General features: G+C 34.5%; 1 protein-coding gene across 21 annotated transcripts in view; it reads left to right on the top strand.

Annotated features, from left to right (window-relative positions):
* ANKRD28 (ankyrin repeat domain 28) overlaps nucleotides 1–13162 on the top strand; it is a 208642-nt gene that overhangs the window by 57954 nt on the left and 137526 nt on the right. For 6 of the 21 annotated variants that reach the window (XM_035278351.3, XM_035278350.3, XM_078354253.1 and 3 more), the window contains one exon: nucleotides 8526–8609. In XM_035278351.3, the coding sequence (XP_035134242.1) occupies nucleotides 8526–8609 (84 nt within the window). Of the gene's footprint in view, nucleotides 1–5770; nucleotides 5812–6247; nucleotides 7422–7741; nucleotides 7780–8525; nucleotides 8610–13162 lie in introns of those variants that run through there. The other 15 variants (XR_013528648.1, XR_013528652.1, XR_013528651.1 and 12 more) reach the window with 8 other exon arrangements.

Below are 13162 nucleotides of genomic sequence, written 5' to 3'. Positions count from 1 at the left end.
ATTGTAGCTAACCAACTATGACTTTTTGGGTTTTTTTGGTATTTATTTAGCATAGATTTAATAGAGGTTTTAAGTTAACACGCTTGTGGATAATTAATATGGTTAAAAGAGTGGTTATATGACTGACAAAAGGTTTTGGTTTTGGGGCCTAGAATAAACAATATTAATGGGTAATATTTTTTTGACCTCCCCCTGAGAGGGTTATTTAGCATAAAGGTTACAGGAGTAAACAAATTAGAGTAGGGATAAAGGAATGTGGGGTAAATACAGTTAATTGGGGAAGGTTTTATTATTTTAATTTTTACCCTATGACTTAAAGTTTTAATGGAAGAATTGGCTGCCTTTAGCCTGTTTTATAAGTTAATAAAATTTTTTTTGCCTTCTAAAAGGTTAGAGATTATATTTTATAAACTTTTAAAAATATTTTGCCAGCCACCCTGAGTGAATTCCAACATTCTGGGATTACAGGTGCGAGCCACCACGCCTGGCTTCTAAAATATGTTTCTATCTCTCCATCTGTGTGGCCATGTCCTATTTCAGATCACCTACTCTACTGGATTACTGTAGTAGTCTCCTAACTAGTCCTTTGGCTTCCATTCTTCTGCCCCTTTAATTTGTTCTTTATATCAAAGCCTTATAATGTTTTTAAAGCAAAAGCAAATCATGACTTCCTTACTTAAAAATTTTCAGTGAGTTGTCAATAAAAAATACAAACTTTGGAACTTGTTTTACAAGCCTATCACATGACCATACTCACTTACCCAACTGATGAGATATTGTCCGTCATTATTGCTTGTCCCAGCCACATGGACCACCCGTCAGTTCCTTGTCCTTCAGAAATGTTTTTTCTTCTAGAATTTATCACAGTTGCAGTCAATATTATTTATTTTTGTGTATGGTTCATTAGAACAAGGATTGACTATGCATAATTTTGTTTCCTCAGCTTGGCACAAAGACTGGCACATAGTATATGAATATAAGCTACTTCATATATGGATGGATGGGGCAGATGAGTGATTGGCTGACAAGATGTTACTGAGCTTCTGTTTCCCATGTACAGATTTGTTAACAGTACCCTCCAAATGGTGGCTGAAGCTTGTTGAGAATTTTTGTGATGACCGTTTCCATGTCTTTTACTCTCCTCTGATTGTCCTTAGCTTATCCAGGAAAATATGAATCCCAGCAGATTTCTGGTCAGTTATTGTTTCTAGTACAGTATATTACAGCTCAAGTTTCTAACTCATTTTATTTATTGAAGATTTAATTAGCTACATTGTACTGGAGTATGGATGTTGGAAGAACAGGGCTGGAAGGATATATGCCCACTCATAGATAATTAAAGGAAGAGTAAGATTATCATTTAGAGTTAGGCTCAGCTCCAAGTACCAGAGATGCGAAATTACAGTGACTTAAGGCAGGACTTTTTATTTCTCTTTAACATAAAAATCAGAAAGTAGACAGTCCAAGGCTGATATGGCAGTTCTGTTTGGCAAAGTCCTCAAAGACCCAGCTCCCTTCTAGCATCATAGTTTCACTACCCTAGACTATGATCCTTTTTTGGTTTAAGATAGTGGCCAATCATCTGTGTTCCAGGAAGCAAGCTGAATATGCTAGTTGCCCTTTAAGAAAGTTTTCTGGGAGACACACAACACCTCTACTTAAGATTTTGGTCAAACTTTTTCATGTGGCTCCTAGCTGCAAGAGAGCTGAGAAATGTAGTCTTTATTCTGTGATGCTCTGTCCTAAAGCTAGAATGGAAGCCTGGAGGAATGGACAAAATACAGATCTTTGCAGAAAACATATGTAATATAAATATGTGCTAACAATCTGCGGTATGTAGTACCATTAATATTGGAAGGGTTAACAATTTACTTATTACCAGTGTAACGTACCAGTGGGATCAAACCACTTGAGATCTTCAAACAGTATTGGTTATTAGCCATTTTGGCATCATGACTGTGTAAAAATTAAATAAGTGACCTGGGTCATAAATATATTACATGCAGAGAGTTAAATCTGATCTATTATGAAGATTGTGAGTTGTGTTTTAAATATGTAGTGACTTTCTTCCAGTGGCTCTAATAATCACATAGATAGTTGCATAGATTCTGGCCTGTATAGCCTAGAAAGCAGCTCTTCCTTCATTTCTCCCCCCTCATGTTCTACCTCATTTTCTTTTAACTTTATTCATAAAACTTTTTTTCCCTAAAGTATATGGATAGAGGAGGCATAGCTCAAGAAGATTGGTGAGGATTCTTGATCTGCCAGAAATGTTTTCTGAAACATGGTTGGAACCCACTTCCTTACCATCTTTCACCGCAAGCTTTTTGTTCTTGAATACTCAGAGACCAGCTTGTTACTTGGCACAGAGTTGCCACTTAATATACCCAGAGTAAAGTATTCCATTCTATGGTAATGAATATGGAGTTCACAGATGTGTAAGAGAAAAGGTGAGGTTTAGGTTGGCTCTTGATTCAGAAAGGAAAAAACATTTGTGTCAAAAAAAGAAATTTTGGTTAGGAACCCAAAAATTCTCTTACAGCGACTTGATGTTTTTCTAATGAGTAAAAAGGTTTAAGCCAGCTTTATCATTATATGATTCTTTTAATAGTAGGAGTAAGCTCTTGATAGGATACATTTTAGTATAAAGAATAGAAAGATTATAAAGTTGTCAGAGTTGAACTTGTTAGCTTATTAAAAACTTAATCTAATATGGCCTAAAAAATAAGTACCAAAGAAAGAAAAAAAACACATCCCCTTGATATTTCTCGAAGTGGAAAAAAATGTTGAGCTTATAGTTTGCACAATCTTTATCAGTAATTTTTTATCAGAAGTACTTTCTCCGTTTCTAATTTCTTAAATATTTACTTGTCTCCTTTTTCTTTACAATGTGAGTTCCTTGAAGGTAGGGGCCTGTCTTATTCAATAGAAGAAGACCCAAGACAGTGCTGCTAATTTAAATAATTTTTCTTAGTATTTTTTTTATCTGCTTTTGATTTTATAATGTACCATAGGCTAATACTTTCTATTCTTTTGCCCAAATGAATTTTACAGTCTCTAAACTGTAAAATCCAGTGAAGGTACAGAATGGAAAAACCTGTAGTCTTTCTTGCCTAAGTTTACTGCTCTTTCTCTGCAATTAACACTTAGTATGTGCTTGTCTAGTTTACTAGCGTCTTAAAGGAGCTTTTAGCAGACTCTCAAGGGACCAAAAAAAAAAAAAGTCTGGGGACTTAGCAACTGAATGGGATCCCCAGACACTAGTCTGAATTACCTCACTTGCACTGGGTCAAGGGGTGGGGAAGTTTAATAGCCTTTGATCCACTCACTGGCTTCCCAAGGGATATCATTCAGGTATCCCAGACACCCATAACAGTAAGGTTCACAACACTATGAAGTAAATTCTGTTAATGTCACTTACTAGATGTTAAAATGAACACAGAAAGGTTGTTAAATGAGTAGCTCAGGATCATAGAGTTAGGTTGGTGGAAAGCCTGGATTAGAACTTAAGGTAATTTGACTACAAAATAGCTTACATTCTCAGGCACTGTACTATTAGTCTATTTCTCCTAGATAAAAATCTCTGCAGGTTATTTTCATTTTATAAGTGTCAAGAAATTTAGGCTCAGGGAATTTAAGTGGTTTGCTTAAGGACACACCTAGGAAATGATGAAATGAGAATTGAACTTCAGGTGGGCTGACTCCTGAGCCCTTTAGTTTTAACCATCTCCCCATACCTTTGTTTTATATCCTGCCAACTTCGGAAATTTTAATTGTTGACTGACTTAAATGTATGAAATTTACTTTGTTGCACCTTAATGCCTCCTATATTTTCTGGTTAAAGTATATGTATACTAACACAACCCCACTATTGTTGTTTATAAATTTCCAACCCTTTCAGAATCTTGTGAGGATAGAATTGATTTCAGTGAACTTATTTATAGGTGGGAGAAAGTGGAAGGAAACTATGTGACACAGTCCCTGCCTTCTAGGAGTTTGCTTTCTGGCCGGGAAAGACTTAAGTATGAAGGTTGACCTTGAACAAAAAACAGGATGTACCTGCTTAAGTCTAAGTAGGTGAATTTATGTACTAGATACTTTGGAACAACTTAAGATTGTTAAGATAAAAAGAGAGTGTGCTTTAGGGGCTCAGGAACCCTGAAGGTGAGATATAGGATATTGTTATTATAGTTGTTTCACTTTCAGATATTTCAAATATTGTGGTATTTTTGATGCAGTCGTGTGGAGATGGATAACATAATTAATGTGTTAAATATTTACATATCTTTAATGTGGCTTAAAAGTATTTTATATATTTTAAGATATGACTAATGAGTTGTTAGCATGTTTTAATTGGTACAAGTATGTTAGAGTTATAGTTTCTGTCATAGATTGGTATATTTGATAGCTTTCAGTGGTTCTTGTTTTAAATTCTGACTTATTTGTATCATGCTGGTTTTTTTTTTTTTTTTTCCTTTTTATGGCTTTAAGACTTGCTCTGAAGTACCCATTTAAAATAACTTGTTTATAATATTGTAATAAATAGTATGTTCCTTTGTTACCTAAACTTTACACAACCTTTATAGGTTACCTGTTTGTTAAGGTCACTTTTATAAGCTAGTACTATAGGTTGCAAAGATGTGGAGATGAGCAGGGAGAGAGTGTGTCTGTATGTGTGTGTACTCAGTGATAGCAGAATAGATTAGAAAGAGTATGTGTTTAAAATTAGATACAACTTTATTAATTTGCACAACTTTGGGTAAAATACATCATTTCTCAGTCTGCTTATTCCCACTGTAAGCAAGATTATTGTGTTAAATGAGAATGTGCAGCACCTAGCGTATCACAAATGTTCAAAAATAACTATTATGTTTATTAATAAAAATACTAGTTAATATGAAGAACACAGAATGAAGGGGGACCATGGTATTTTCTTTGTAAGTTTTCTCTTGAAAAATATCCCCCATGTTGGGTAAACAGAGAAATGAGAAAAAAAAAACTCTGAATTGACTGGTTTTGACATTTATTTGTGGCTTTGGGAAACTTATAGGGAGGGAGATTCTTTGCATTACCCTTTGCCATTTTGACATAGTTAATTCAGGACAAAGTACACTTTTTTTTTCAGGTAGCTCTTAACAGATTTTTAAGGCTTTATTCCCTATCCAAATGGGAAGGTGGATTATTTTATTTTTTCCATGAAAAATCAAATGATTTATATAATTTTAGAGTTAGGATTTCTACATTCTGAAATTTTTACTTTTCCCTTTGATGTATGAATCAGTGATTGATTAAATTCACCAATTTAGAAATTGTTAGACAATCTTACATTTCATTTGTTTAAACTTTTTGCATTCTAAAAAATAAAATACATCTGGCAGATTAAAACTGATCTTGGCAAAAATACAAATAAAACAATTTCATGGTTGTTATAATCTCATAAAATATTTCTCCATCTTTAAACCTCTTTTATGAGTTCACTGTAGGCATATTCTTATTGCAGCTGTCATTATAGGGTTAAACATTTGCTATATTGTAAAACACGAAAGCAGTTAAGCCAAGCACTTAAGCCGTTTGGAATTGTTTACTTGCTAAAACCACTGTTAGTCAGCAGAGGCAGTACACCAGATTTCCTTGTGGCTTTTAGTGGAAAATGTTAAAAGCACACTCATTTTTCAGTTACAGAATTTTTTAGTTTGATCTGGATTAGTCACAGAACTGGCATGAATCTTCTAATTGTGAAGGCTGTCCAAATGCACTATTTTTTTCTCCTGCTAGAGGAAGTTACATCCCGAACAGTAGCTCAGATCTCTGGTAAGTGTAACATGTGAGCATTACTAGGCATTTCATCCTGCGGGTCTGCAGTCTTTGCTCTTCAGACTGTTGTTACTCGGTTGGAATGCTTCTGTGGGACCGATACTGAGGTTCTCTAGGTATTTTTTTAAGGACCTACTCATTTGAGGATGTCAGAGGTGTTTTGCAAGATCATCTGAGGAACATGAAAGCATCTGAAATTTACTGAAAAGGATAACTGTAGCGGTTTTCACAGTGGAAGGAAACTATATTGGCAAAGAGGCAAATGATTGAATAAAGTAGTTGGCTCACAGAAGATGCACAGTCTGCTGTTTTTTCCTCTGAATGAAGACTGTTTAATGGAAGCTGTATTCATGTGGAGATCAAAGGAAACACTGGAATGATAAACTACTAGGTTTTTTTTCTTCCTCTTTTTTTTTTTTTTTTTTTTTTTTGAAGAAAACAAAAAGCCTGAAGCAGTAATTTGAGCTCAAATGCCTTCTAATTCCTTCACAGCCTGCTTGTTCTATTAGGATTCTCCACTACACCGTTTCTGCCTGGTGCCTATGCCCTTTTGCTGGAGCAGCCACAGACAACTGCCTGATGGAGAAAGAATGAACGCTCTGCCTTGCTTATGCTATTGATGGAAATAAAGCTAACTGTGTTTCTTCTATTATATGGGAAATCTGGATTAATCAAGCTGTATTCTAGTACCAAGAGTCCTATTGTCTCTTGTGGTCTGACTCATCACATGTAAATGTACTGCAGCTTTGCTATTAATGCAGAGTGGTGGTTTTTTTTTTTTTTTTTTTTTTGCCCCTTTCCCAAACACTGAAAGAATTGTAAACCTCTGAGCTTCATTTTCAGGATTTGTGCTGAGCTCTAGATCTTTTTTTCTGTGAATAGTATCTGCGAATAGTATCTGCATTAAACCAGTGATGCCGAAGAAATGAAGACAAATTAGAAGTGGAAACAGAATAGTGAGATTTTATTTTTTATTTTCAATTATAAGCAAAACAGCTACTGGTTAACTATATGACCTTGCAGGCAAGAGTGGGTATCGCTGTGATTATCTCTGTCACAGCAGTTGTTTCTCATTTCATTCTATATTATGTGGTATCGTGTCACCAAAAACTGATCGTTTTGTGCAAGTAAATTTCAGAGGTAGAGCAGTAAGACTATTTTGGTAGGGGAAAAATATTTTTAAATGATCTTGGACTCAGTTTTAGATATTGATATGTTGGTGTGAAATATCTTCTTAAGTATTGCAGTAACCCAACAGAAATAATAGAATTTAGTTATTTTTAGGAAGTTACAAATTATATAGTCATAATTTTAAACTTGTTTTTCCAATAGTACTTATTAACTTAAAAAGAAAAAAACCCAGCTGTGCTGTTCAGAGAATGTTTGTAAGTGTTGTACAGAAGAGGAGGAAAAACTACTTGTGCTCTTCCAACTGTGACTTTTATCACATAGCTTGGAATTTAGCGTTTTAAAAAGATCGAATGAGTCGAGTGTGTATTGTTGTTTTGGAGGAGGTAGAAGATGAATCTCCTGCATTCATTTCTAAATTGCCACAGGAAAGTAAATCCCTACATTCTCCACCTTCTGGAAATGTATTGGTAAGATATGTAAGTTTATATGTTTACTATATTCTACTGAACTAGTAGTGTAAATCTTGTTTTTTAAGAATAGGTGTAAGTTTCCACTAGTGGCTTTACAAACCCAAATTAAAGCAGTATGTGTGTAAATATGCAATATTTTTGTATAAAATGCACATGTTTCATTTTACTTTTTTGTATGCTGAAATAACATTTCAGTCTTTATTAATTTATTAAGCTCTTAAAAAGACTTTAAAAATAATTTGAGAATTAGTAGTTATGGCAACCACGTTTCTGTTTTCATTTTGTGGTTTCAGAAATCGATGTAACAAGAATCAGGAACTCTGCATATTTTAGGAAAGGTTGACTATTCACATCAACACCCAAGGCATGGCCTTTTCTGTAATGAATTTTATATGAAAAAGAATCCTAGAAAGGTTTTTATGAAATTCACTCTTTATCTTTTACCTTGGTTTTAGTGCTACTGTCAACTGGCTCCTTATTTGACTAGTATAGTATACCTTATCGAGAGGCTGTATCATTGATTGAGAAATTATTTTATTTATATATGCATGTGTTTTTCTTTTCAAGTTATTTAAGTATCTAGTATTTTTTCATCTTTGATTAGTGGCTATTTTCATCAACTGCCAAATTTGCTTTCTTGGGATTTGTGTCTTTATACATGTAATGCTAATCTATGTAAGATAATTTGATGCACCAAACGGACCTTTTCAAAAGAGGCTTCCTTCATGGGCTGGAAATTGCTTAACAAGTTCTGTCCCACAAGTAGATGTTGAGATGTCACATTTGTATTTGGAAGAGTCTTTCTTTTTGTGATGTATACAAACAAAAGGCTTCTACTTATAAGAAATAAAATCTGGTTATGTTTATTCTACCTAAATTGGGTCAAACTGAATTGAATTTTTATTTTAATGAGGCCCTCCCCCCCCCCCCCCCCGCCCAGGAGGAATCCTGTACTTTGGTGTGATTTGGTTTTATGAAACTTCTGGCTAATGTCAAAAAGTGATTATTGCTATAGGGAAGAAAACTTGTAGATTGAGAAGCTATGTATAAATAATCTTAGTCACCCCACATGGATGATTCTAATGTTTTTATTACTCTCTTATATTTTAGCCATCACTGGTACAAGCTATATTTAACGGAGATCCCGACGAAGTTCGAGCACTGATATTTAAGAAAGAAGATGTTAACTTTCAGGTAAAACAGTTAATTCACTGACACCAGCCTTTGAAACTGCTTTTTAAAATTCTTTCCTAGAATTGTGATTTTTATTTATAAGACATTATTCTGTAACAGTTGTTTTAATTGAGGGCAGAAAGATATTGAGGCAAAAGGGAAAACACTGGACATATGCTGAGGACAGTAATTAAAAGTGCAAGAGTACTAGAAGCCAGTAGGTGTCTTTTGTTTGCCCAGGTTTTACTTTGAAGTTTTCCAAACACACGAAAGTTTAAAAAAAAAAACACTCTGACTACCCATATACTTTTCACTTATGTTTGGCATTGATAACATTTTGCCAAATTTGCTTTCCCTATTTATTAATATACAGCTTTTACATATATATGTATTAAGTTGCAGAAACCATGATACTTCACTATTACATACTTAACTATACATTTCAGATGAGTATTATTTTATCTAAATATAAGATCACATTTGCTTTCTGTAAATAATGATGGTAAACATTTTACAGTGACTGTTGATTAATTTCTGTCAGATTAGTCTTTCAGTAAAGTCATTGAAAAGTTTTCAGACTTAAAGATACAGTAGTATATTCAGTGCTGACATGTTGGACAGTTTTAGAAAGAGTGGATATATGGATAATTTTCTCTCTCTGTATGTTTTTTCAGTGGCCAGTATTTAGTTTATTAAACTGTAGCTTAAAGTACATTATGTAATCTATCACAATTACATCCACTAATGTATATATTTTTACCAGAAACAAATGTACCCCTGAGATAGGGAGGGGGTGAAGAGTCATATGATTCATAAAGTCACTGTGGCAGCACCAAACAGATGACCTAAAAATGATTGTGGTTCTAAGAAAGCATCTGTTGCAAGCTCATTTTTAACTCTTATCTTTCCTCCTTTTTTTAGTACAATACTGTTATGACAACTTAATGTTAGGTAGATACCAAATGGTTTTACCTTATTTTTAAAATATGGATTATCTGAGTAGATTTGAATCGTTGGCTAAAACTGTTAATTCTAACATTGGGTAATGACTAGAATGCTATCATTATATTTTTTTCTGAAACTTTTTTCTAAGTGAATTGCTTTCAAGTTTATATACAGTTGGAAACATGCACCTAATTCAGGATGGGTGGATGGAATGATTGATTGATGTATTTAGAGACGGAGTCTGGCGCTATTGCCCAAACTGGAGTGCAGTGGCACGGTCTTGCTTCGCTGCAACCTCCGCCTTGCGGGTTTAAGTGGTTCTCCTGTCTCAGCCTCCCAAGTAGCTGGGATTACAGGCACCCACCACCATGCCTGGCTAATTTTTGTGTTTGTATTAGAGACAGGGTTTCACCATGTTGGTCAGGCTTGCCTCTAAACTCCTGACCTGAGGTGATCCGCCCACCTTGGCCTCCCAAAGTGCTGAGATTGCAGACATGAGCCACCATGCCCAGCCAGAATTTATTTATTTTAAATGGAGCGTCTGGTCACTTTACCCAGGGTATACTGAAGGGTATGCGTTTCTTAGAAAATAGCTAAAGGGGTGTAGATGCGTGAAAAGGTGGAAAACATGTTTCATGTTTTCTGTTTTGTTTTAACTCTTAAAGATTTTATTGTTATTTTGGTTTTATTTTAATAGTACTAACAAATACTACCTTGGTGAGCAAGTTTCGACTATAATTCCATTTACCAGTGCTGATTTCCCCATCATTATAAGATTATTGCTAACATTACTTTTATGTTATGTTTAATCAGTTTATCCTAAATTTAAAAGAATATATTCAGAGTCATTGAGAGCATCAGTTCACTCATCAGTAGGTCTTTCTTGAGAGTGGCTCTTTGATAGTTGTCTGCAGTGATACAAAGGTTTTAACAGCAACTTTTATGATTGCTTTTAGGCCTTTTCTCTTATAACCCTTTCTTAGTAGTTAAGAGTGTTGTCTTAATGTCAAGATTTGTTAACTTTTTGGCCATTCTTTGAAATTAAGATGGTAAATATCTTCTGATTCTGTTTGATAAGGAGTCATAGGGGGTTTTAAAAAGCAATGGATGTTAAATTCGCTGACTTTTAATAGTTAACAAAATATTTTTAAGTTTTATGTCAGTGTGACAGTGGTGTTTTTCTAAAATAAATTTATTTAAATAAGTATTTGGAGAATGACATTGGACTTTCTGAAATTCAGTTTTCTCTTAAGGTTTTTGAGGTTGTTTTTATACATTTTTAGAATGGATATAAGTTCAAATTTGTTTCTACATAGTCATTATATAATCAGATTGGTTTCTTTAGTCACACCCTAAAGTTTTGAATTTTGTAGACCACTAAATAGCACCTTTCTTAGTAACACATCGAGTAGATTTTTCTTTTTATTTTAGTAGGTTTTAAAAATAAAATGTGGGTACATAGTTGGTGTCTGTATTTATGGGGGACATGGGATGTTTTGGTACTGGCATGTAATGTGAAATAATCACATCATGAAGAATGAGATAATCATCCCCTCAGGCATTTACTGTGAGTTACAAACATTCCAATTACATTCAAATTATTTTAAAATGTACAATTGAGTTATATTACTGACTGTAGTCACCCTATTGTGCTATCTAATAGTAGGTCTTATTCATTCTGTTTTTTTGTACCCATTAACCATCCCCACCTCCCATTCAATCCCTACCACTACCCTTCCCAGCTTCTGGTAACCATCCTTCTATTATGTCCATGAGTTCAGTTGATTTGATGTTTAGATCCCACAAGTAAGTAAGAACATATGATGTTTGTCTTTCTGTGCCTGTGTTACTTCAGTTAACATAATGATCTCCAGTTCCATCCATGTTGTTGCAAATGACTGGGTCTCTTTTTTTGGCTGACTAGTACTCCATTGTGTCTGTGTAACACATTTTCATTATCTATTCATCTGTCTTAGCTATTGTAAAAAGTGCTGCAGCAAACTTGCAGTGCAGATATCTCTTTGATACGCTCATTTCCTTTATTTTGGATATACACCAGCAGTGGGATTGCTGGTTCATATGGTAGCTCTATTTTTAGTTTTTTGGAAGACCTCCACACTGTTCTCTGTAATGGTTGTACATCCCCACCAATGGTTTACAAGGGTTCCCTTTTCTTCACATCCTCACCAGCATTTGTTGTTGCCTAACTTTTGGATAAAAGCCCTTTTAACTGGGACGAGGTGATATCTCATTGTAGTTTTGCGTTTCTCTGATGATCAGTGTTATTGAGAACCTTTTCATATGCCTTATTGCCATTTGTATGTCTTTTGAGAAAATGTCTTTTCAGATCTTTTGCCCATTTTTGATCAGATTTTTAGTTTTTTTCCTATAGAGTTGCTTGAACTCCTTATATTCTAGTTACTAATCCCTTGTTAGAGGGGTAGTTTTCAAATGTTTTCTCCCATTCTGTGGGTTGTCTCTTCACTTTGTTGATTACTTAATTTGTTGTGCAGAAGCTTTTTAACTTGATGTGATCCCATTTGTCCATGTTTGTTTTGGTTGCCTGTGCTGTGGGCTATCGCTCAAGAAATCTTTGCCCAGACTAATGTCCTAGAGATTGTGCCCAATGTCTTCTTGTGTTAGATTTAGTTTGAAGAGTTTAATGCATTTTGATTTGATTTTTGTGTATGGCAAGAGACAGGAGTCCTAGTTTCATGATTTTGGATGTGGATATCCAGTTTCCCAGCACCACTTATTGAAGAGGCTTTTTCCAGCGTATGTTCTTGGCACCTTTGTCAAAATTGAGTTCGCTGTAGGTGTTTGGGGGGATTCTCTATTCTGTTCTATGGGTATATGTGTCTCTTTTTATGGCAGTACATTGCTATTCTGGTTACGATAGCGCTGTAGTAAAATTTGAAGTCAGATAATGGGATTCTACCAGTAGAATATTTGTTCTTTTAGCTTAGGGTAGCTTTGGCTATTCTTGGTCTTTTGTGGTTCCATATACGTTTTAGTATTTTTTTATTTCTGTGAAGAATGTCATTGGTATTTTAATTGGGGTTGCATTGAATCTGTAGATTGCTTTGGGTAGTGTGGACATTTTAATGTATTGATTTATCCAGTTCATGAACATGGAATATTTTTCCCCCTTTTTTTGGTGTCCTCTTCAATTTTCTTCACTGATATTTTATTGTTTCCATTATAGAGGTCTTTTACTTCTTTGGTTAATTTCTAGGTATTTAGTTTTATGTGTGGCTGTAGTAAATGGGATTGCTTTTTAATTTCTTTTTCACATTGTTCACTGCTGGCATATAGAAATGCTAGTGATGTTTGTATGTTGATTTTGATTTCTGCAACTTTACTGAATTTATCAGTTCTAGTTTTCTTACGGAACGTTTAGTTTTTTCTGACAAGATTATATCACCAATAAACAAGGATAATTTAACTTCTTCCTTTCCAATTTGGATGCCCTTTCTATCTTTTTCTTGTCTGATTACTCTAGCTAGGACTTCCAGTGCTATGTTGAATAACAGTGATGACAGTGGGCATCCTTGTTGTGTTGCAGGTCTTAGGGGAAAGGCTTTCAGTTTTTCACCATTCAGTATGATGAAAAACTTGTCATATGTGGC

The sequence above is a fragment of the Callithrix jacchus genome, chromosome 17, assembly GCF_049354715.1.
Source record: "Callithrix jacchus isolate 240 chromosome 17, calJac240_pri, whole genome shotgun sequence".
NCBI lineage: Eukaryota > Metazoa > Chordata > Mammalia > Primates > Cebidae > Callithrix > Callithrix jacchus.
The sequence above is the reverse complement of the archived record's forward strand: the minus strand, read 5'-3'. Positions and strand labels throughout refer to the sequence as shown.